General features: G+C 47.2%; 1 protein-coding gene across 2 annotated transcripts in view; it reads right to left on the bottom strand.

The window, feature by feature from the left end:
* Window positions 1–269: 269 nt before the first annotated feature.
* LOC142309944 (glycine N-acyltransferase-like) overlaps window positions 270–24,103 on the bottom strand; it is a 52,219-nt gene continuing 28,385 nt past the window's right edge. For both annotated transcript variants that reach the window (XM_075347415.1, XM_075347416.1), the window contains 2 exons: window positions 12,547–12,685; window positions 270–1,380 (listed from right to left, as the gene is read on the bottom strand). In XM_075347415.1, coding sequence (XP_075203530.1) covers window positions 981–1,380; window positions 12,547–12,685 — 539 coding nt within the window. In that variant the 3' untranslated portion in view covers window positions 270–980. The remainder of the gene's footprint in view (window positions 1,381–12,546; window positions 12,686–24,103) is intronic.

Genomic DNA, 24,103 nt, shown 5'->3' on the forward strand with positions numbered 1-24,103 from the left:
TTTTCAATCTTTTGTAGGTATTCTATAATTTTTTGTCTGGGCCATGTTCATTACTTTTTTTCTTTTGAGCCAAAATTCAAAAGTAATGTCTGATTTTCATTCATTCTCATTCCGTAAATTTAAATTGGAAATTACCTTTGTCAGTTACAAGTTATTTTAGTGACCATTGTTTTTTTTTTAATTTAACAGGAGGATACCAACAATTTTGTCCAAGTGCGTGTGTATATATTGTAGGGGTTCCCATTCTCAGGTAGGCATTAGGCAGTGTATACAAAGGAAATGCAATTTTATTACTTTCATAAAACTTCAAAGGATTCAAAACATAACAGCCTCTTCTAGGCACAAAGGTGTAACACCAAATAAACAGTTCAATCATAAGGTACGCATACGTCAATGCAGCTCAACGGTTTACAGTTCGTTCTCCTGGAGCAAACTTTCCACAAAATAGGGGTACGGTCCTACCAGTCTCGGTGTCCCCTTCAGGATGACTTCCTGTAGCTTCCAGCCATGACAGAAGTGTTCAGGTTTGATAACAGCTCCCATTAAACAGCTTAGACACTCAGCAGTTTTTACACATTGCTCTCTGCTCAATCCATAGCAAACTCAAGGCCCCAGGAGAACACACAGCCGTTCTCTAGACAGGTGTTCCTGATTAAGATCTGCAGTGCTAGGAATTAACCTAGTCCTACCTAGCTTTCCTACATACCCTCTCTCAGACCAAAGTCAAAAGCTGGGCACCATCCACAAACACACCGAGCCTACAGGGCTTTAAATTGACTTGAGTGAGAGGTTCAAGCTTGATGATGCGAGGACCTAGTAACCCCAAAAACCTGCCCCTATATTTGGGTACCATTTTCCAGCCATGGTGTTTTTAGGAAAATTATACAATTTCTGCGCTTATGGCATCTGATATGTTGGCTTCTGACTGGGCCAATAAGTCAATGGACTATTAATTATGATCAACAAATTAAAACATAGTCCTAAGATGGCTGAAAGTTCCATTGCTGCCATCTACCTACAGGAAAGAATCCGGCTGCAAAACATGCTGACTGACTCTTTGCGTTATCATCAGCTATACTACAGTAGATTGGGACTCCTCTTGAAGTCATTGTAGCAATCAGTCTTGTAACTATATTATAGAATACACCTTGAGCTCTGTAGGTGCCCTCAGTGTACCCCATGCGAAGTTCTGCCGACTGCTCAGTTAAAACCCAGGCAATAGGCTGTTGTGTGCCCTCTTTTCTAGCACAGAGGTTAGGAAACATCTGAATGCATCGTGTGATGTAGTTCTTGCTGTTCTCATTACCGCCAAAGGCCCATTTTGCATCAACAAGGTAGGCCTCATCCAGGTTCAGTTCACTGAAATGTATGTTAAGAGACCTGTAAAATGGAACAAAACAATGGTTTGTGACAAAAGGGTCAAAATAGATATGAAGAAGTGTAAAATAATTTTGCCATTTTTCATTGTGATCTAAAGATTTTTTTCTTTTCCTGGCACCAAATCAGTCCCCACACTATGGAACCTTTGAGCCATGTTTGCTGCATTCTATGTTGGCAGACACATAAAATAACCGCGAGCTAAACTAAATATTATCTCTGACCAATGGTGAATCTTCATCGTAAGGTACAGGACAACACAACTCCCCACCATAGCTTATCAACTAGAGGGCCTCCACAATACTGCTTTGTGTCATATAGGAGAATACCTCCTTCGGAGTGCCATCTACTGACTCATTGGTTTTCTCATTAGAATGCTACAAGCGGCTTGAACGTATTTGAACACTGAGGCATGGTAGTAATAATGGCACTGTGGATAGTACTCTTTGGGGGTAACATTGTAGCTGGCGTGCTTGAGAAACAAGCACTATGTGAAATTTGTGACGCGTAATGTGGCGCCCCTGTCCTGGTCAGGCACCCATGCTGGGTGAGTACAAACAGGTAATCCCAAAGGCTGAGTAGGGTGTGGACACACAGGCACACTTTAACCAGGGCTCACACACACCTTAAAGGGGACCCCTGGACAGACCCAGGAGGGGGCGTGGCCTCCACATCTCAGCAAGTGGTGGGGTGGAGAAGCTGGAAGGAGTTATGCAGAGGCCGTCCAAGAGAGAGGAGCAGTGGAGGAGGACACATGCCAGTCTGAAGCGGAGAGCGGGCATGCAGACACGCTAGTCAGACCATGCAAGTGTAGTGGCTGTTTGCGGGGGAGTTCGGGTGCCACACAGTCAGACTGAAAGACACCTCAGGAAGAAGCGGGGTGATTGAGTACGGGGACTCCTGGCAGACCCGGCACGCAGGGGAAACAGGCTCCCGAAGTAGGCTCAAGTTTAACTACCTACTAAACCTGCCGGTGGGGTGGACAACAAGTCCCACACCAAACAACACAGAGTCCGCAGCATCAGCAGTAACAAGGGGGCCCATAAGTGAGGTAGGGCAAGAAGCCATCTTTACTTGGTCCACACTGCCAGCAAACGGGCCAGAAACGGGAGAAAGGCAGATGCGACTTCCCTGGATGAATCCCATATACTTCAAGTCGGGGGTTATCCGAAACAAGACGTGCTAGGAAGGCGAGCTTACAGTCACCCTTACTTCAGCCTGAAGGATACCTGGTTCTCCCTGCTGTCTATCTCAGCATCGCCCGGGTTACCTCACAGTGAACAACTGAACGTGAGTAAAAACCTTGAGAGACATTATGGAATGTGTGTGAGTTCTTCTGTGACCTGTGGTTCCACACACATACCCCCGAGCCCCTGGGGCCAGCCTCACTCTCGGGAGGCCATAACACCAGACTGCAGACACCATCAGCCCCAGACGCTTGTTAAACTGCAGTGGCGGTCCTCTATCACCCTGACCGCAAAAAACGAGAGTGGCGTCACGACTCCTATACAAGTGAACCTGACATACCTGTGGCCAGAAGGGTCCCAACCGAGAAGTCCCCGCAGTGTCCTGCTGCAGAGCTGTAATGGGCGACTTAGTAGGAAACACTGACACAGGATGTTTGGCCCATTTTGGTAAGAAAGGGTTATTTGATACATCATTGTTATTGGGCACTTGCAATTGGATTGTTTAACCCCTTCATCCCAAGGCAATTTTCCATTTTTCATTTTTGTTTTTTCCTCCCCTTCTTCCGAGAGCCATATTTATTTTTCGATCAATATAGTCCATATGAGGACTTGTATTTGTGGGACAAGTTGTACTTTTGAATGACACCATTCATTGTGCCCCATATTGTACTGGAACACAGGAAAAAAAATCCAATGCAGTGAAACAGCAAAAAGTGCAATTGCACAAATGTTTTTGTTTTTTTTATTGACTGTGTTCATTATTTTGAAACATTGACCAGAAAATATGATTCCCCAGGTCTGTACGAGTTTGTAGATACCAAACATGTATAGTTTTACTTTTATCTAAGTTGTGAAAAAGAATTCAGACGTTTGTAAAAAAAAAAATAGCACTTTTATCGAAAATTTCTGAGACCCATAATATCAGTCTCATTTTTTGGGATCTGGGGCTCAATAACAGCTCAGTTTTTTATTCTGAAAAAAGCTGACATTTTTTATTATACCACTTTTGGGTAGATATGATGTTTTGATCGCCTGTTACTGCATTTTAATATAATGTTGCGGTGACCAAAAAAACTTAATTTTGGCATTTGGAATTTTTTTCTCGCTGCGCCATGTACCGATCAGATTAATTGATTTTATATTTTGATATATCAGGAATTTCTGAAAATGACAATACCAAATATGTGTATATTTTTATTATTTTTGTTTTATTTTCAATGGGGGAAAGAGAAGGGATTTGAACTTTTATTTTATATATTTTGTTAAAACTCTTTCTTTTACATTTTTTAATTTTTTTTTTTACAAGTCCCTTAGGGAACTTTATGGCTACTTTGTCTGATCACCTCTGCTGATCAGAGCGGTGCTTCAGCATCGCTCTGAACAAGAGAAATGCTGTGTTCCTGTGAAAGCTGGTGCTCTGCCAGCGTTCATTGGAAGTGAGTAATGGCAATGACAGGGGTCATCATCTGACCCCGTGCTGTCATGGCAACATATCATGGGACCGCTGATGGCGCGGGGAACAGCACGATCCCGCCGGAGCGAATTAGATTGTGCTGTCAGAGTTTGACAGTGTGATCTAAGGGGTTAAAAGATGCGGGTGGATCTTCGATCCACCCATACTTGTTAGCATCACATCTACTGATCAGATCAGCAGACATCTGCTGAGATTACAGTGGGCTCGCTGCGGGAGCCCGAAGTAACGAGACAAACATGACCGGGGACGAACCAGTACGTAAAGACAATTTACCTTCTATTTCTTGCTACATTATCTGCAGTATAATGTAGAGATAGAGACCCTGATTATAGGGGTGTGTCATTTTCTGGTCTGCTTGCTGAAGTTTTGATAAATTCAATTTTTTATCTGCTGAAGATTTAACAGTTCTCTGAATGCTGAGCCCTGTATAACCCCACCCATACCACTGACTGGCAGCTTTCTGTGTACACTGTGCATAAGCAGACAGCTGTCAATCAGTGGTGAAGTCGGGGTTTTATAGAGAAACGAATATGGAGGACTAGATGTCAGTAGGTTGACTAGTTCCCTCCTGCTGATAAAACATGGCTTTTATGAAAACTAAATGTAGCACCTCAGCAAGTGACTAGGGATGATCGAATACCAAAATATCCGACAAATAGGTTGCCGCTATTCAACGCGCAATGTAAGTCTATGGGAAACCCAACTAATTTTGCGTTGGACCTAACGTATGAAGAAACAATATGGGCACAGCCTGTTGAAGGTTGGAAATCGTCCGGAATCATGCCTGGTCTGCGAGTTTTTCCTCATCTGTAATAAGCCTGAAGAAAAAAATCACGGCGTGCTGTGTACGGAGACACGAAACGGCCAAGACTCGCCAATGCAGGTCTATGGCTGCGAAAAAAAACCAGATGGCACACGGAGCATACACACTTTAAATGGTCCTGTAAATGATTGTCGAATAAACTTGCTGAGAAACAAAATGCACTGACTACAGGTGGCACATGCATGACATACAGATGCTAGGTAAGAAAATAGTCACACTCGTCCAACTTTTCGGGATGAGCATGGGACTATATATGTATAGACAGTATACATATGTATATATAAATATTAGTGCTGAGCGAGTATGCTTGTTACTACTCGGTACTCGCACGAGTATCACTGTACTCGGGCTACTCGGCGGGGACCGAGTAATCTCGCGATACTCGTGCTGTACTCGTGGTCTTCATCCCTGCATGTTGGCGCTCTTTTGAGAGCCAGCCCTCATGCAGGGATTGGCTGGCAGACCACTGCAATGCCACAGCCCTGTTAGTTGTGGAATTGCAGTGATTGGCCGGCCCGCACAGCGTGACCGAGCCTTTATACCGGCGGGCGCGCTGTGCTCTGCTCACAGCCATCCAGACAGTCAGTGCAGGGAGAGGGTCGCTGCTTCAGGGAAAGGTTTGCGGCCCTTTATAGCTATTTCCGTAGCAGGGCTGCAAACAGTGTGACCAAAAGTCCTTCTCAGGACTATTCTAGTTGTATACAGGCAGGCAGGGTGTAGCCAGGTCGGAGTACAGTAGCAGAGTCCTTATCAGGACTATTGTTGCTATATACAGTCAGGGTATAGCCAGGTCGGAATACAGGCTAGTAGTGACCAGAAGAGTCCTTGTCAGGACTATTGTAGCAGTATACAGGCAGGCAGGCAGGCAGGCAGGCAGGGTATATAGCCATTCCTAGTGGTGACCGTATACCAGCCTTCATCATATCTGGGGCTGGTGTACACAGTCTAAAACAGTCCAGATAGTGTCAGACTTCTCAGTAATTTTTTCTCCTAAAAACCTGTTAGGTTCTTATTGCGTCCGTGCTTGCATTTAAAAACCGCACGTGTGTGCCTGTCGGTGGCAGCGTACAGGTGCACGTTTTGCACAAACTATTATATAACGCACAAGTCTAGTGAATAATACACGTCAGTCAGCAGTGTCTGATAGTGTCAGACTTCTTAGTAATATTTGTCGCTCCTAAAAACCTGTTAGGTTCTTATTGCGTCCGTGCTTGCATTTAAAAACCGCACGTGTGTGCCTGTCGGTGGCAGCGTACAGGTGCACTTGTGTGCGTTTTTCACAAACTATTATATAACGCACAAGTGTAGTGTATAATACACGTCAGTCAGCAGTGTCTGATAGTGTCAGACTTCTCAGTAATTGTCGCTCCTAAAAACCTGTTAGGTTCTTATTGCGTCCGTGCTTGCATTTAAAAACCGCACGTGTGTGCCTGTCGGTGGCAGCGTACAGCTCCATATTGTCCCTGGATAGAGATGTGCATGAGGGCCTCAAAACATTGTTCCCATTGCAAAGGAGCGGGTCTCCTGTCGTTGTAATGCCCATTCTGAAAGAATGGGCGAAAAAATTTACCACTGGGGGTATACCTGAAACAACGGCCTAACTATTGTAACGGTCATCATGATGGCGCATGAGGAGAAGGAGGAGCAGTCCAGCGATTAGCCAAAGTCCAGAAGTGTGTTACCATGGGTGAGTGGAGGTACATGGCAAATTCCCGTTACAAACTTTAAATTCCGCTGTCATTTGCTGGTGGTGTGGTGAAGTCTGGCCCAATCCAACCCTTGTTCATCTTGATCAGAGTCAGCCTGTCAGCATTTACAGTTGACAGGCGGGTGCGTTTATCTGTAATGATTCCACCTGCGGCACTAAAAACACGCTCTGACAAAACGCTAGCGGCAGGGCAGGCCAGGACTTCCAAGGCGTAGAGAGCCAATTCATGCCACGTGTCCACCTTGGATACCCAATAATTGTAAGGCACAGAGGAATGTGGGAGTACAGTTATTTGATCTGCAAGGTACTACTTGAGCATCTGGGCAAACTTAGGATTTCTTGTGGCACTACCCCGCACCTCAGGGGCTGTGGTATGTGAGGGGCTGAGAAAACTGTCCCACATCTTAAAGACTGTTCCCCTACCTCTGGCAGATTGGACTTGTGCCCCTCTCAGCTGTACGCCTTGGTTGTCCACTGATTCCTGACCTATGCCGCTAGCGTTTTGTGAGGGGAATGCTTTGCCTACTTCCGTGACTATGGCCTTCTGTAACTGCTGCATTTTGCCTGACCTCTCCGCCTCGGGAATAAGAGACATAAAGTTCTCCTTTTAGCGTGGGTCTAACAGTGTTACCAACCAGTAATGATTGTTGGCCAAGATGTTCTTAACGCGACGGTCACAAGACAGGCAGCTTACCATAAAGTCAGCCATGTGTGCCAGACTCTTAACAGCCATCACTTCAGTATCCTGACCAACACGATGACTGAACATGCTGTCCTCCTCCTCCTCCTCCTCATCATCTACCCTGTCCTCTGGCCAGCCACGCTGAGCCGAGGATATGACTGCATGTCATATCCTCAATTTGGCCAGAGAGTTGCTCCATGCTTCATCCTCCTCCTCGTCATAGTCCTCCACTGCACGTTGTGATGAGACGAGGCTGGGCTGTGTGTTATCACCCACACCCACTACTGTTTCTTGCTCAAACTCATCGCGCTCCGCCTGCAATGCATCATGGTTGTTTTTTGAGCAGAGACCATTTTAGAAGGCAGAGAAGCGGTATGGTGACGCTAATAATGTCGTCATCGCCGCTCACCATCTTGGTGGAGTCCTCAAAGTTTTGGCGGATGGTACATAGGTCGGACATCCATCTCCACTCCTCAGGTGTTATGTGTGGAGTTTGACCCATTTCCCGACGGCTTAGGTGATGCAGGTACTCAACAACTGCCCTCTTCTGCTCACATATCCTGACCAACATGTGCAGAATTGAATTCCAACGCGTGGGGACATCACACACCAGTCTGTGAGCCGGAAGATGCAAACGGCGCTGAAAGCCGGCAAGGCCGGCTGAAGCAGTAGGTGACTTTCGAAAATGTGCAGACAGGCGGCGAACTTTTACCAGCAGATCAGACAGCTCTGGGTATGACTTTAGAAACCACTGAACCACGAGGTTGAGCACATGGGCCACGCATGGAACATGTGTCAGCTGTCCTCGCCTCAAAGCCGCCACCAGGTTCCGGCCATTGTCACACACGACCTTTCCTGGCTTTAGGTTCAGAGTTGTGAGCCAGTGATCTGCCTGCTGTTTCAGAGCTGTCCACACCTCTTCTGCATTGTGGGGTTTGTCACCTATGCAGATTAGCTTCAGCACTGCCTGTTGCCGCTTCGCCGAGGCAGTGCTGCAGTGCTTCTGTGTCGCCCTGGACAAGCCAGGGGCCACAGAGCACAACACCTTAACACCCCACACTCCCTGCAGGCATATCATAGTCAAAACACAAAATCCTTGTTGCCTTCCCCAGGGGCTGTTGTCCACACCAGGGGGTGGAGACAGGCGGTTCGTCTCCACCCACCAAGGAGGAGGGAAAACACAGGCAGTGAGAGTTAAGCTAAGGAAGTGGAAGGAGGAAAGTAGTAGAGAGGAGAAAAGTGACAGCAAAGAGCCTGAAGTTGGTCCGGGTGTGTGGCCCGGACAGGAGAGCAAGGTTGGCAGGATGTGGTGACCGTCTGCAGTGGAGGCCGATTGGAGTCTGCCGTAAGGACCGTGGACGGGTGGTGACCCGGCCGTACCGGACCGGTATACAAAGAGAAGCCAGCACCATTGGCAGAGGACTTTCGGATCCCGGCAAGGCTTGGTGTCGCCGTGAATTTGCCAAATCCGTTAGTGAAGGGGACCTCAGGGTTTCCAAACAGCCAAGTCCCGATAGAAGGCAACCGTCCAACCGTGAAGGGGAGACACCGCCACCGCCAAGGGCAACCGTCTCCCAGGGCCAGCGCCTGTGGGCAAAAGGGGCTCCTCCGGCCCATATCCAGATCAGGGAGCGGGTTACCGGTGTGAAACCATCACTACCAACACTTAACTTAGGTGCAGGGAGAGACAGTCATCACTAACCTGCAGGGAGGAACAACCGCAGCCGTCCGAGGGACCCGTCCATCCAGCCACTTGTTTTACCGTGAACTGTGTCATCATCATTGGGCTGAGTGAGTACCTCCGTGCCGTGCGGCACAGCGCTGCCCCTGCGACCCTGCACCTCATCAGGCCCCGCAACCCGCCTGTCATCCATCTCTACCCCATCACCGGGCCCCGGGACAACCAACCCCCCTACCCACGGAGGGGAGAAATAACAACAAAGCTGCTCCCTGTCACAGGCTCCCGGGATCCCCGTCCAGAGCAGCGGTGGTGTCCACACAATCACCACAACCGTGGGTGGCGTCACGGACAATATCCCCAAAACCCAAACCACCCCTTTTCACTCACGGGCGAGGAGCGCCGCTCGAGTCCCCGGGATCCGGCCATCGCTCGAGCCAACGAGCAGCAGCAGCCATAGAGCAGCGGCAGCCGGACCCGAGCAGTGGGAGAACGCAGCGTCCCCTCCTCCGCCCGCGACACTTCCAGCTTGGGACTGGTGTGGAGGGTAAAGTGGATGAGGATGCGCAGGAGGAGGAGGAGGCTGAGGAGCATGACATTCCGGAGCTGTAGAGTGTGGGTGAAACCCTGACTGAGGTAGGGCCTGCAAAACTTGGTGTGTGAAGGACGTGTTCCGTCCCTCGCTCAGACTGGGTCCCAGCTTCCACAATATTAACCCAGTGTGACGTCAACGAGATGTAGCGGCCTTGCCCACATGCACTTGTCCTTGTGTCTGTGGTTAGGTGGACTTTGGCTGAAACAGCGTTGTTCAGGGCACGTGTGATGTTTTGTGACACGTGGTTATGCAATGCGGGGACGGCACACCGGGAGAAATAGTGGCGGCTGGGGACCGAGTAACGTGGGACAGCTGCCACTATCAGGTCGCGGAATGCTTCTGTCTCAACCAGCCTAAAAGGCAACATTTCCAGCGCAAGCAGTCGCGAAAAGTTAGCATTTAGAAGTGTGGCATGTGGGCCGTTGGCAGTGTATTTGCACCTGCGTTCAAAGGATTGCTGAATGGATAACTGAACGCTGCGCTGGGACAAGGACGTGGTTGATGATGGTGTTATTTCTGCGTGGGCAACTGCAGGTGCAGGGCCGGAGGAGGCTTGTTCGCGGGCAGCATGGACAGGGGATTGGCTCGCATGCACAACAAGCGAAGACGTAGCAGTGACATCAGCAAGCACTGCTCCTCGACTCTGTTGTACATCCCACAAAGTCGGGTGCTTGGCTGACATGTGCCTGATCATGCTGGTGGTGGTCAGGCTGCTAGTTTTGGTACCCCTGCTGATGCTGCCATGGCAGGTGTTGCAAATGGCCTTTTTAGGATCATCTGGAGCCAACTTAAAAAACTGCCAGACTCGGGAAGACCTAACATTTGTACAGGCACCTTGTGTCGTGTTGTTCCGGGGAACAGTTGCCTGACGTCTGCCTGGGGCCACCACCCTGCTTCTTACCGCCTGTTGGGATGCTACGCCTCCCTCCCCCTGTGCACTGCTGTCCTCGCTCTGCATATCCTCCTGCCAGGTTGGGTCAGTTACTGGATCATCCACCACGTCGTCTTCCTCTTCCGCACCCTGCTCCTCCTCCTGACTTCCTGACAATTGTGTCTCATCATCGTCCACCCCTTGTTGAGACACGTTGCCAACTTCGTGAAAACGTGGCTGCTCAAATATTTGGGCATCTGTACATACAATCTCGTCATGGCCCACTTCAACAGGAGCTGGCGAGAGGCCAGAATGTGTGAATGGAAACGTGAACGAACAGCTCTTCCGAGTGTCCAAGTGTGGGATCAGTAATGTCCGTGGACGTGTACTCGGCCTTGTGGTAGGAAGGAGGATCAGGTTCTGAAATGTGTGGTGCAGTATCACGGCTACTGACACTTGACCGTGTGGAAGACAGAGTGTTTGTGGTGGTGCCAATCTGACTGGAAGCATTATCCGCTATCCAACTAACAACCTGTTGACACTGGTCTTGGTTCAAGAGCGGTGTACTGCTGCGGTCACCAAGAATTTGGGACAGGACGTGCGAGCGAGTAGATGTGGCCCTTTGTTGTGGCGAAATTAGAGCTTGCACATGACCTCGGTCTCTGCCTGCACCACCATCACGTCCACTTCCTTGTTCGTTGACAACGCCCTTGCGCATTTTGCAATGCTGTGCTGATGTGTATTCACTAGACTTGTGCGTTATATCCAAGTTTTTGCAAAACGCACACAAGTGCAGCGGAAAGCTGCCACCAACAGGCACACACGTGCGGTTTTTAAATGCAAGCACGGAGGCACTAAGAACCTAACAGGTCTCTATCCAGGGACAACGTGGAGCCTCCCAATTTTTGGCTGCCCTGCCTAAGGGCTATACTACAATAGACCCACTTCCTTCCAATAGGCACTTCAGGTTTACAGGCCCTCATGCACGTCTCTATCCAGGGACAACGTGGAGCCTCCCAATTTTTGGCTGCCCTGCCTAAGGGCTATACTACAATAGACCCACTTCCTTCCAATAGGCACTTCAGGTTTACAGGCCCTCATGCACGTCTCTATCCAGGGACAACGTGGAGCCTCCCAATTTTTGGCTGCCCTGCCTAAGGGCTATACTACAATAGACCCACTTCCTTCCAATAGGCACTTCAGGTTTACAGGCCCTCATGCACGTCTCTATCCAGGGACAACGTGGAGCCTCCCAATTTTTGGCTGCCCTGCCTAAGGGCTATACTACAATAGACCCACTTCCTTCCAACAGGCACTTCAGGTTTACAGGCCCTCATGCACGTCTCTATCCAGGGACAACGTGGAGCCTCCCAATTTTTGGCTGCCCTGCCAAAGGGCTATACTACAATAGACCCACTTCCTTACAATGGGCACTTCAGGTTTACAGGCCCTCATGCACGTCTGTATGCAGGGTCATTGGTGAACCTCACAATTTTGGACTGCCCGGGCAAAGGAAAATACTACAAAGACTCAGTTCCTCAAAATGGGCACATTAGACTCAGAGGCCTTTATGTACGTCTCTTCTCAGGGACATCGGAGTGCCACACAATGTGTTACGTAAAATCTTTCATGTATTAATCTCAAAAAGTAACATACATTAGCTCTATCTCACTATTGCGTATGTGCCCTTAACATTTCCGCCATGAAAATTCATTTTGGTGTCATTTTGGAAGGTTTTCTGGTGAGTCCGTAAAAATGGCATAAAACGCAGACAAAATTGTTCACAGCTGTGACTTTTCAGTGATAAATGCTTCAAGGGGTCTTCCCCATGCTGTTGCCATGTCATTTGAGCACTCTTCTGAGACTTTTGTGCCATTTTTAGGGTTTCTACATGCTGCCGGGGGTCATTTCCCAAAAATAATCGGGTCTCCCATAGGATAACATTGGGCTCGGTGCTCGGGCCGAGTACACGAGTATCTTGGGATGCTCGGCCCGAGCCTCGAGCACCCGAGCTTTTTAGTACTCGCTCATCACTAATAAATAAATATATATATATATATATATATATATATATATATACACATTTTGTTGTAAGAGAGGTAGCTAAAGAAGAAATTATAATTTATAAAGGGTTAAGCATTATTGAGTCACCTTGTACTATTTCGGTTGTCCAGTTCATCAGTATTTGTGATCCCATGTCTCATGTATAATATATCACTGTTGGTCTGCATGCAGCTTCCATACTTGGAACTTATCTTCTGAAGCACATTCCCAAGTTCTGGCTGACATCCTGTGTGCAACAAAATAGAAATATCCACAGAAATTATAGATGACAATATAGTTGTCAACAAATTACAATTTTTAAGACCACTTTGGCTTTGACAAATCAAACCCCACAATTCAGAACCAACAACACGTACAGGTGCAGCTCAATAAATTAGAATATCATCAAAAAGTTAATTTATTTCAGTAATTCAATACAAAAAGGGAAACACATATATTGTATAGAATCATTACACACAGAGTGATCTATTTCACATGTTTTTTTTTGTTAATGTTGATGATTATGGCTTACAGCCAATGAAAACCCAAAAGTCATTATCTCAGAAAATAAGAATAATTACCACAAAACACCTGCAAAGGCTTCCTAAGCATTTAAAATGGTCCCTTAGTCTGGTTCAGTAGGCTACACAATCATGGGAAAGACTGCTGACTTGACAGATGTCCAGAAGGCACTCATTGACACACTCCACAAGGAGGGTAAAGGGTACTTTACATGCTGCGATTTCGGTACCGATATCGCTAGCGAGCGTACCCACCCTTGTTGGTTGTGCATCACGGGCAAATCGCTGCCCGTGGCGCACAACATCGCTAACACCCGTCACACGGACTTACCTTCCCTGCGACGTCACTCTGGCTAGCGATCCGCCTCCTTTCTAAGGGGGCGGTTGATGCGGCGTCACAGCGATGTCACACGGCAGCCATCCAATAGCAGAGGAGGGGCGGAGATGAGCGGCCGGAACACTCCGCCCACCTCCTTCCTTCCTCATTGCCGGTGGACGCATGTAAGGAGATGTTCGTTGTTCCTGCAGTGTCACACGTAGCGATGTGTGCTGCCGCAGGAACGACGAACAACATCGTACCTGCAGCAGCAATGATATTTTGAAAAGGAGCGACGTGTCAACGAGCAACAATTTTTCACGTTTTTGCGCTCGTTGATTGACACTACTTGGTGTCACACGCTGCGATGTCGCTAACGGCGCCGGATGCGCGTCACTAACGACGTGACCCCGACGATATATCGTTAGTGATGTCGCAGCGTGTAAAGCACCCTTTAGCCACAAAAGGTCATTGCTAAAGAAGTTGGCTGTTCACAGAGTGCTCTATCCAAGCATATTAATGGAAAGTTGAGTAGAAGGAAAAAGTGTGGTAGAAAAAGGTGCTCAAGCAACTGGGATAACCGCAGCCTTCATAGGATTGTTAAAAAAAGGCCATTCAAAAATTTGATGGAGATTCACAAGGATTGGACTGCAGATAGAGTCAGTGCTTCAAGAGCCACCACACACACAGACGTATCCAGGACATGGGCTACAACTGTCGCATTCCTTGTGCCAAGCTTCATGTTCCATCTCACAGGCAGACAGTGTTGCAATATTGTTACAATGAAGCAGAGCTCAGTGAGCTGCAAAAAAAGTGTTTGCAATAACTCAAATTTCATTTCTCATGTTCTGTGTCAGTGACTTGTCTCACTGGTAACGCCCTTTCCATTTAAAATAAGCTCTGTAGGCGGAGTTATCTTCCAGGCAGCATCCACCTCATAGCCTGGAACACCTCATTTACATAAAGTGATAAAAGATGATTTATCCACAACAAGGCATCTGATATGAGACATACAGGTATGGCTTTTTTCAGCATTCTAAAACCTGTATGCTCATTTTAATAGGTTAGATAGATCAAATGTGGTGACAGATTCCCTTCAATGCTGAACACTGTGATGCCTATGCTGGAGGATTTTAACCTCACACTGGCCAATGTGTCCCCCAAGTCTGCTTGTGCCCTCAGTGTCCCCAAGGCTGTCTGTGCTCACCAGCATCCGCCAGGTCTGTCTCTGCCCCCAGCATCCCCCAGGGCTGTCTGTGCTCCCTCAGTATAACCAGGTCTGTCTGTGTCCCAAGCATCCCCCCTGGTCTGTCTGTGCCCTCAGCGCCTCCCAGATCTGTCTGTGCCCCTGTGCCGCCCCCGTGTCAGCAACTGGGCTGCTCGGATCCGGATCCGCGGTGGCTCGAGGGGTGTCCGGACCCGGGGGTCGTGCAGCCACTCAAATGAAGGGGGTATTTACAGGGGATTGTGTTAGAGTTCGTTACGCCACCCATGGTATCTGGTAATTTGGAGTACCACCACTGCACTTGGAAGTACCCGGGGGTGATGGAATGGGGCAGCCAGGTGTTAAAACCCTCCACGGGTAGGGGGGATGCCCCGGGACTCGGTGATAGTGTTCGGGGAGTGCTGTGGGGAGCAAAGGGGTCACCTGACACTCCTGACCTCCCCTAACCAACCCCCCAAGTGGGCGACCCTATTCCACTCAGGTCAGCCACTGTTGTGTCTGGTGGGTGTGGTGCAGAGTGTACCTAGGATTTTAATTAGCTGATGTAGGCAACACCATATAGTTGGGTACCGATAACCAAGAAGGAGGTGGATATTGTATTGGAGGGCAGATTGCACAATACCCTGTGACGACCTGATAGTCCAGGGGCATCACATTCCCCCTTGGTTAAACATAGCTCGATCTCGAGCTACAGGACATCAGAGGGGGTTTTTTTTATTTCAAACTGCAAAAAAATGGAAAAAGGAACATTTTTATTTACAAAGGTTCATCCCACATTAGGGAGGCTTGGCACTTAAACATTACTATAACACGAGTTCATCAAACCAACAGTGGAACGCTACTGGTTAGCTTAGTAGCGGAGGCTCAAGCTGCTCCGTTGCAGCCTTTTCCTGCGACAGTCCAGTTCCAATGTCCCGGATCCCATTAACCCGCCACCCAAACAAACCTGACCCGTGGCATACCTATTTGTGGGTCCGTGACCAGGTTAAGGTCCCGGGTGTTGCAAAAGACGACTCTGGTGGGCACAGGAGGTGCAACTATTTACAATACACAAGTCTGTGTTGGTCACAACCAGTCCCATGACCATGTTCCATTTTTACTATAAACATTGGTGCATAATTATAACGAAGTCCATGCACCGGGGTACACACTATAAAATCTTCTCGGTAATCAGGTAACTTTTCTCTTTTCATTGAAACCTTGTTGATTAAGCACTTATCTTCTAACATTTTCTCTATATGGAAAACAACAAACTTTGGAAAATAATAAAAAGGAAACACAGATACCTAACAGCTCTATAATAACATTCACATACTACTGGTACCATTAGCATTCTTCCATCATTACGTGCTTGAGCACACCTAGGGCGTACCAGTCCCGCTCTCCACAATGCCGATTATAGGTAGCCATATCCTCTGGTGCTAGGTTTTGCTCGGGATGTCCCCTGTGGAGGTGAGGTGCCAAATCCCGTCGGGATACAAACACTCCAGCTGTGAGGCCTGCCTCCCAGATGAACCCGCATCTTTGCACGGGGTCAAAACGATACACCAGACCTCGGCACCATGGCCCTCGGACTCGGGAAGCAGCGCTCCTCACTTGCTCTTTCTCTTCTCGGTTGGGGACGGCAAGTTCCCGTCGTCGCCGGTCTCATGCTGTCATCTCCATCTGAAGCTTTTGTTGATGGCATTCCCAGTAGGGGGCGTCCGGCCTCGGCTCCCTAGCTGGCTCTGGCTTCAAATGTACTCTTGCGGCCCCAACAGCTGTTGGGATGCAACGCGGTGGTGAAACCGGCAGCTCTTCAGGCTCCACTTCCGCTACATCGGGTAGATGTACCGACTGCTCCGCAGCCGGGGTTGCAGAGTCCGGGTGCTCCGCCTCTAAGGACGGGCCTGGTGATGCGGCCGGGTCTGGTCTGGCCGGTGTCGGGGTGACCGCTGTTGTGACCGGGTTGAGTGACGGAACCGGGAGTTCTGCTGCTGCCTCTTCACATACGGGGGCTGACGGTTCTGCAGCCATGGTGGGAGCAGGCAGCTCGGCGTCCGCCGAGGACTGGGTTGGTGGCGGCGGAGTGCTCACCAGGAGCGGGGGTGGTCCGGATCCCTCAGCCGCATCGGCCGGATTGGGGCAATCATTAGAGACTGGGTAACCGCTTCCCCTCTCTTCACGTGGGATTTCGATCTCACGGGCTCGCACCGTCACCGCCAGGCTCCTCATCTCTTCCCTCCAGTGATCCAATATGAAAAGTAACTGCATCCGCATCCCTCTGAAAAGCTCCTCAGTCTTTTCCTCCATCCAGGTCGCAGTTCCGGGAACAGCACGTTCCGGTGACCAGCTCCGCTCCGCCATCTTTCCTCTGCTCTGTCCAGGAACGTTATGACAGAGTCCTGGCGTCCCTGCTTCTCTTCCGCTGCTACATGCTGTCACACCCCTTTGGTTTTCACTCAGCACTCTGTTCGATGCTGTGGCCCTCTGGGAACTTCCGGTTCCGGGCTCACTCTCAGGATGAACGGCGGGGCTTTGCTTTCACGCGCTTTCGTGGAGAAGACGACGCTTTGGCACCAAAAGATGGCGGAAGATGGCGGAAATGGCGGGAAACGGGGACCTTGACTCGCGGTTTCGATTTCTCAGGCGCACGTCACCCAGGTAAGTAGGTCCTGATCGTATCCTGTTTATGAAGCTAGGAATTTGAGGTGTGCCGCCCCCGTGTCAGCAGCTGGGCTGCTCGGATCCGAATCGGCGGTGGCTCGAGGGGTGTCCGGACCCGGAGGTCATGCGGCCACTCAAATGAAGGGGGTATTTACAGGGGATTAGAGTTAGAGTTCGTGATGCCACCTGTGGTATGTGGTAATTTGGAGTAGCACCGCTGCAGTTGGGAGTACCCGGGGGTGATGGAATGGGGCAGTCAGGTGTTAGAACCCTCCACGGGTAGGGGGGATGCCCCGGGACTCGATGATGGTGTTCGGGGAGTGCCGTGGGGAGCGAAGGGGTCACTTGCTTACTCACTCAGTCCATTAAGCTGACACCGACAACTGGATAAACCAAAGTTCTGTGTACCGCTGCCACTGAGTGGAGCTAGTTCGGGTCCCATCCCCAATGGTGCTGCCGGGTGATCCATGACCTGCCTCCTGGCACTAAGTTTACTTCTCTGTTGGTCCTGGTAGTATGGAACTAGTCGGGTCCCGCTCCCCACTATGGCTAAGTGTGGGAGCTTGCTCTCAGGGTTCACGCTTGGGATTTCCTGTACCGTTTTACTGGAAAGTCCTATCCCCCTCGTTGCGCTAGTACCCCGATTTTGGAACGGGTGGAGAATGGATCTTGAAGGCTCCCTTCTCGTCGGGTAAATTGTCAGGTTGCCTGAAGCTACTCCCTGACCTAGGGTCCACGTACCCCGTTGTGCCCTGGTCCCAGCCTGGTGATGGTGCAAGGCCTCCGGCTGTCCTCCTTGACAGTTCCGTGCCCCTTGCCACGATTCCCTGCGACCAGGGGTCCAGCTCCTCTAGGCCCAGATCACCGTCTGCTACCTAGATGGCTTCCAAGTAACCATGCTCCTGATTTCCTCTCTCCTTCGCTTTCAAACTCCTTCATCCTTCTGACACTCCTGATCTCCCCTAACCAACCCCCCAAGTGGGCGACCCTATTCCACTCAGGTCAGCCACTGGTGTGTCTGGTGGGTGTGGTGCAGAGTGTACCTAGGATTTTAATTAGCTGATGTAGGCAACACCATATAGTTGGGGACCCATAACCAAGAAGGAGGTGGATATTGCACGGGAGGGCAGATTGCACAATACCCTGTGACGACCTTATAGTCCAGAGGCATCACATCCCCAATATCCCCTAGGTCTGTTTGGTCCCCCAGCATCCCCCAGGTCTGCTTGTGACCGCAGCGTCCCCAATGCTGTCTATACCCCCCCAGCATCCCCAGGGCTGTCTGTGCCCCCCAGCATCCCAAGAGCTGTCTGTGCCCCTCCAGCATCTTCAGGGATGTCTGTGCCCTCCAGCATCCCCAGGGATGTCTGTGCCCCTCCAGCATTCCCACGACTGTCTCGCCCCTCCAGAAACCCCACGGCTGTCTGTGCCCCACCAGCATCCCCATGGCTATCTGTACCCCTGCTATGTATATTTCTTGGAGATGCATGTGCCCCCCAACTAGGTTTATGCCCTCCCAGTCATGTATATACTCCCAATGATGTCTTTGCCTCCAGTGATGTATGTACCACCAGTGCTTTCCTAGTGATGTATATTCCTTGCAGCCACCCCAACAATGTATATGCCCTCAATGTCTCCTGTGATGTCTATGCCCTCCAGCCTCCACAGTCCTGTCTATGCCCCCCAGTCTCCACAGTGATGTATATTCCTCGCAGCCTTCCCCTATGATGTATATCCCCAGCATCTCCTATGTATATGCCCACAGGCTCTTCTGCAATGTATATGCTGCCATCCCCTCCTGTGATGTATATGACCCCAGTGTCTCCTGTGATGTATATGCCCTCATGGCCTCCTGTGATTTATATGTGGCGCCCCTGAGGCTTCAATCGCCACAAAGTATTGCACCCAACATTGGGTATAATGCTAAACCCGGTTCCTGAGGTCAGTCCCGGTTTCACCACATTACACACTCAAATACACACCAGGTTGCCCTGTTCCCACTGGGGACTGGGCTAGGATCGGGTAATAAAGGGGTCGCCAATAGAGAGGAGTTTAAAGGATGCCCTCAACAGGTGCCCCAGTCCCACTAGCTTAGGACCTGGGAGAGGAAAGGTGCAGCCAGCAGGGGGAGTCAGGAGCCAACACAACAGTTAAAGAGAGTTCTCCAGCAGCAAATGAAGGGAGCAGTCGCCTCTACAGGTGCTTTGATGGGAAGGAGGAGAAGTTCACAACGGTTGCCGCGGGGAGAGGGATCTCTGCTCCCCATGGAACCGACGCCACACAGGGCGCAGGATCCTAGAGAAGATCATACTTCACATTGGTGTTCCAGAATCTGCCTGGACAGGGAAAGTTTCAAGCTTCCCTGTCCACACAGCGTCCGACATTATTCAATATGCATTAAAAGATAGTTTTGCCGACATCTCCATGCACCATCCCAGGACTGAGTCTCCACTTAAAGTGGTGAGCTGGATTCATTTTTTTCTTTTCTATTGTGAATGGCTTAGTATCCGTGCTCCCCTTTACCATTATATTTATTTGTTGATACGGTATTTGTGAAACTATAACAATATATAGTTCACTATGGAGAGCAATGAAATACAAAATACCTCTTTTTTCTGGATGAATTTTTTACAGTTAATAGCCAGACACGTTTGGACAAGGCTAGTAGTATTTTTATGAGCAAACATAATAGGAACATTTCAGATGAACATAATGAACTTAATTCCCTCATGTGGGATTTGGAGAAACAAATGACCACATGCCTTAAAATATGGTGGGATAATAAAACCCTGCAGGCGTATATAGACAATTGCATGATCCCTAGGGGCTTGAGAATTAGAAAACGCCCTACAGCTGAATGTGATCAAGAGTTCACGAAACAGTCGTATGATATCCTGTCTGAATGTTCTCTTAAACTGATTAAGCTAATTGAGAAAAAGGACCAAACTAAACTAAATGAAGTAGACAAACAAATTAAAAAAATAGAGTCTGATCTTGCTGAGTTTTCCAATAATGCTTTATATGGGACCCTAAAAGAAAAAAATAAATACTAATCTTTCCAAACTGGAGGACTCTATTACCATAGTGAAAGAAGAAAAGTTTAAACGAGATACCTTGGATTTTGAAACCAACAAGGTTTATAATTGGCAACAAATTAGAAGGAGATCTCCTGGACCAAGGTCTATTTTGAAGTAAAATAAAAAACGGAATGATAGTGGTAATAGGGTGAGCTTTTCTTCTTAAAGAGGCTGAAACCTCTGATTTCAATAAGGACCTATCTGATTCGGATACCATTCCAACTACCAGCTCAAATGAGACTCAAATTGGGAGTGCAAAAAACTTACAGCCAAATAACAAAAAAACACAAAGAAAAAAGGAAACAATCACAACGAGCCGGGAGTAAACATGTTTACAACAGAAATACACAGACATTGTACCCGGAGAGGGAATTACTAAATCAACAACAAGATCCAAGGGGTACTTTGCACGCTGTGACATCGCAAGCCGATGCTAGCGATGCCGAGTGCGATAGTACCGGCCACCGTCACAGATGCGATATCTGGTGAATGCTGCCGTAGCGAACATTATCGCTACGGCAGCTTCACACGCACTTACCTGCCCTGCGACGTCACCATGGCCGGCGATCCCCCTACTTCCTAAGGGGGTGGGTCGTGCGGTGTCACAGCGACATCATTTGGCAGGTGGCCAATAGAAGCGGAGGGGCGGAGATGAGCAGGACGTAAACATCCCGCTCACCTCCTTCCTTCCGCATAGCCGATGGAGGCAGGTAAGGAGATGTTCCTCGCTCCTGCGGCTTCACACACAGCGATGTGTGCTGCCGCAGGAACGAGGAACAACATCGTATCTCCTATTGGTGCGTCATTTTGAAAATGTCCGACGCTACACAGATCACCGATTTACGACGCTTTTGCGTTTTCCGTTTATCGGCGCATCTAGACTTTACACATTTCGACGTCGTTACCGGCGCCGGATGTGCGTCACTTTCGATTTGACCCCGACGATATTGCAGTAGCGATGTCGCAACGTGCAAAGTACCCCTAACTGTTATTAATTTGTCGGCTACTATCCTAGGAAATTAACAATTAAGTGTTCTAAGGAAAGGACTAAATTTTGTCCCTAGTACCAGACTAAATGTGTTTGAAATCATCTTGGACATCAACAAGTTTATTAGGAGACTTACTGTAAAGAAACATTTTTTTCAAGAAAACTTGGATGATCATCTACCTGAAATTACTAGTAATGTTGAGGATTTTACTCCATTATCATTCTCTGAACTGATCTCATTGCAACACCTGAGGGATGTTTCAGAAACTGGAAGTCGAATCTTTTCTTTACAGGATGATATGTTTTCAAATAGAGTCCCTAACTCTAAATGTTATCCGATTCAATCAAAAAGTCAGGTGATGGATGATTTTCAGAGTATTGTGGAAGAGGAGTTGATCAAACTTTCTAAAGAAAAGAAAAATATTCATCCTAATCTTTCAATTCATGAAAAAACTGCTCTGGAAGTGATGAGGGATAATGTGAATATTACAATAAGGAATTTGGATAAAGGTGGCTCGATTGTTGTTCTAGACACGGGTCTTTATGAAAAGGAGCTTTATAACATGCTAAATGATAGCTCTATATATAAAAAAAACTTCAACAGGATCCTACAAATAACATTAGAACTTCATTGGAGTGTCTTCTAAATGAGGGATTGCATCAGGGTGTTATTAATCAGAAACAAAGTGAATTTCTCAACCCAAGATTTCCTTTGATACCATTATTCCATGCTTTACCAAAAACTCATAAATAAGACTAGAAATAAGAAGCGCTGATAGTGTATTACCAGATGACAGGAGTAATATATAATATATAAAAATATATACACTCACCTAATGTGGTTGTGAAAGTCACAACCACTGCCAAGCATAAGATAATGGTGTCTGCCGCAGCCCCACGTGGATGAGTATTCAAACAGGAGAAGAGAAGGGGTTAGCGCTGCGCATCACCAGTTGATAAATTATTATCTTTTTTATTTCATAGGTCTACGTGTTTCGAGGTTGAAACCTCTTCCTCAGGACCAGAATATCAACAAAGCATGATTTGTTGATATTCTGGTCCTGAGGAAGAGGTTTCTTCCTCGAAACACATAGACCTATGAAATAAAAAAGATATTAATTTATCAACAACTCTACATCTTCATTTGGCTGATGCGCTGCGTTAACCCCTTCTCTTCTCTTGTTTGAATACAAAAACTCATTAAAACGTATTTCCCCCAGTTTCAGACCTATTGTATCGGCCATTGGCTCCATGTTGGAACACCTGTCAGAATGGTTAGACATGCGGTTGCAGATTTTCTCTTATTTGTCGCCCAGCTATATACGTGATGCAAAATACATACTAAACATCTTTTCAGAGTATACATGGGAGAAAGAGTGTAGTTGGGTGATATGTGATATACAAAGTCTGTATACCTCCATCCCGCATGATCTTGCTAGCTTGGCCCTGAAACATTCACTTTACAAATATAGTAACTATTCAATTGATTTACAGCATTATATTATTGAGGTTACTAGTTTTTTGTTAAAAAATAATTTCTTTATGTTTCTGGGAAATTTCTATATTCAGACACAAGGATGTGCGATGGGCGCAAGATTCTCGACATCCCTTACATATATTTTTCTAACTTGGTGGGAGGAGGAGTACATCTTTACTGAAAACAATCCATTTGTCATGGATATCTCTAGATTTCTTAGATATATAGACGATATTATAATTATCTGGAAAGGGGAAGAGAAAAATATAGAGAAATTCTTGTCTTATAACAATAATAATGCACACAACTTGAGATTTACTTTTGAGTATAATAAGAATGAAATTTAGTTTCTGGATGTCACATTTTCAGCCAATTTATGTAGCCATAAAATTGATTGCAATTTATATAGAAACATTTCTGCTGGTGATTCTCTCCTGTATGCTAACAGCTGTCATCTAAGACACGTAGTTGACAATATTTCCACAGGAGAATTAATTTGGGCAAAAAAGTGTTGTACTACGGAGGCTGCAATCCAGAAAGAGTGCAATAACATTGGAAACAGATTTAGAAAAGAGGATATTCCAACGAAGTTCTTAATCATCTTAATCAAGCAGAAGATAAAACTAATCAAAAAAACTAGAAAACAACATCTGGAGAATAGAGCTAATACAAAAAGGTTTTTTAGAGAATAGGTCTGTAGGTTTTTCAACAAAATTCATTAAAGATTATTACTGTGTAGTAAATATCATAAAAATCCCTGCCCATATTAACTACCGATAGGATTCTAAAAAATATTCTGACTGATGGGGTTAAATTTGTTTCCAAAATAAATCGTACCATTGGTTCTATGATCTCCCCCAGTGACCATACAAACAAAGGTCACTTTTATTCTAAAAATTATAAATGTGGCTGTCTACTACTGGTTCATTCAGGTGTGGACATAAATTATGTGGTTTGTGCAAACACATGAACAACATTAAAAAAAATGTTTCTTGTGTTTCAAAAAAAGAGTTTGATATTGAAACTTTTATTAATTGTGGATATAGTAATGTTGTTTATTTGATTACTTGCACCACATGTAATCTTCAATATGTGGGCAGTACTGGTCACACACTTAGAGGCAGAAGTTCGGAACACTTGTATGCTGTGAACAATACCAGTAGTAGAAGCCCTTCAGGGGCCTCACAACACTGTATTAACGTACATAGTGGTAATACAGACTCCTTTAGGGTTAATGTCATTGAAAAGATAGCTCTGCCTTTAAGAGGTGGGGATCTTATTGAGACAAAATGGATATTTTTATTGAATACGAGAATTCCTTCAGGATTAAATTTGAGAAATTAACTAAATAATATTTATTGATTGTTCATTTGTTTTGTTATGTTTGATAATATTGCCGTGTACTATTAGTCCAA

The sequence above is a fragment of the Anomaloglossus baeobatrachus genome, chromosome 5 (assembly GCF_048569485.1).
Source record: "Anomaloglossus baeobatrachus isolate aAnoBae1 chromosome 5, aAnoBae1.hap1, whole genome shotgun sequence".
Taxonomy (NCBI): domain Eukaryota; kingdom Metazoa; phylum Chordata; class Amphibia; order Anura; family Aromobatidae; genus Anomaloglossus; species Anomaloglossus baeobatrachus.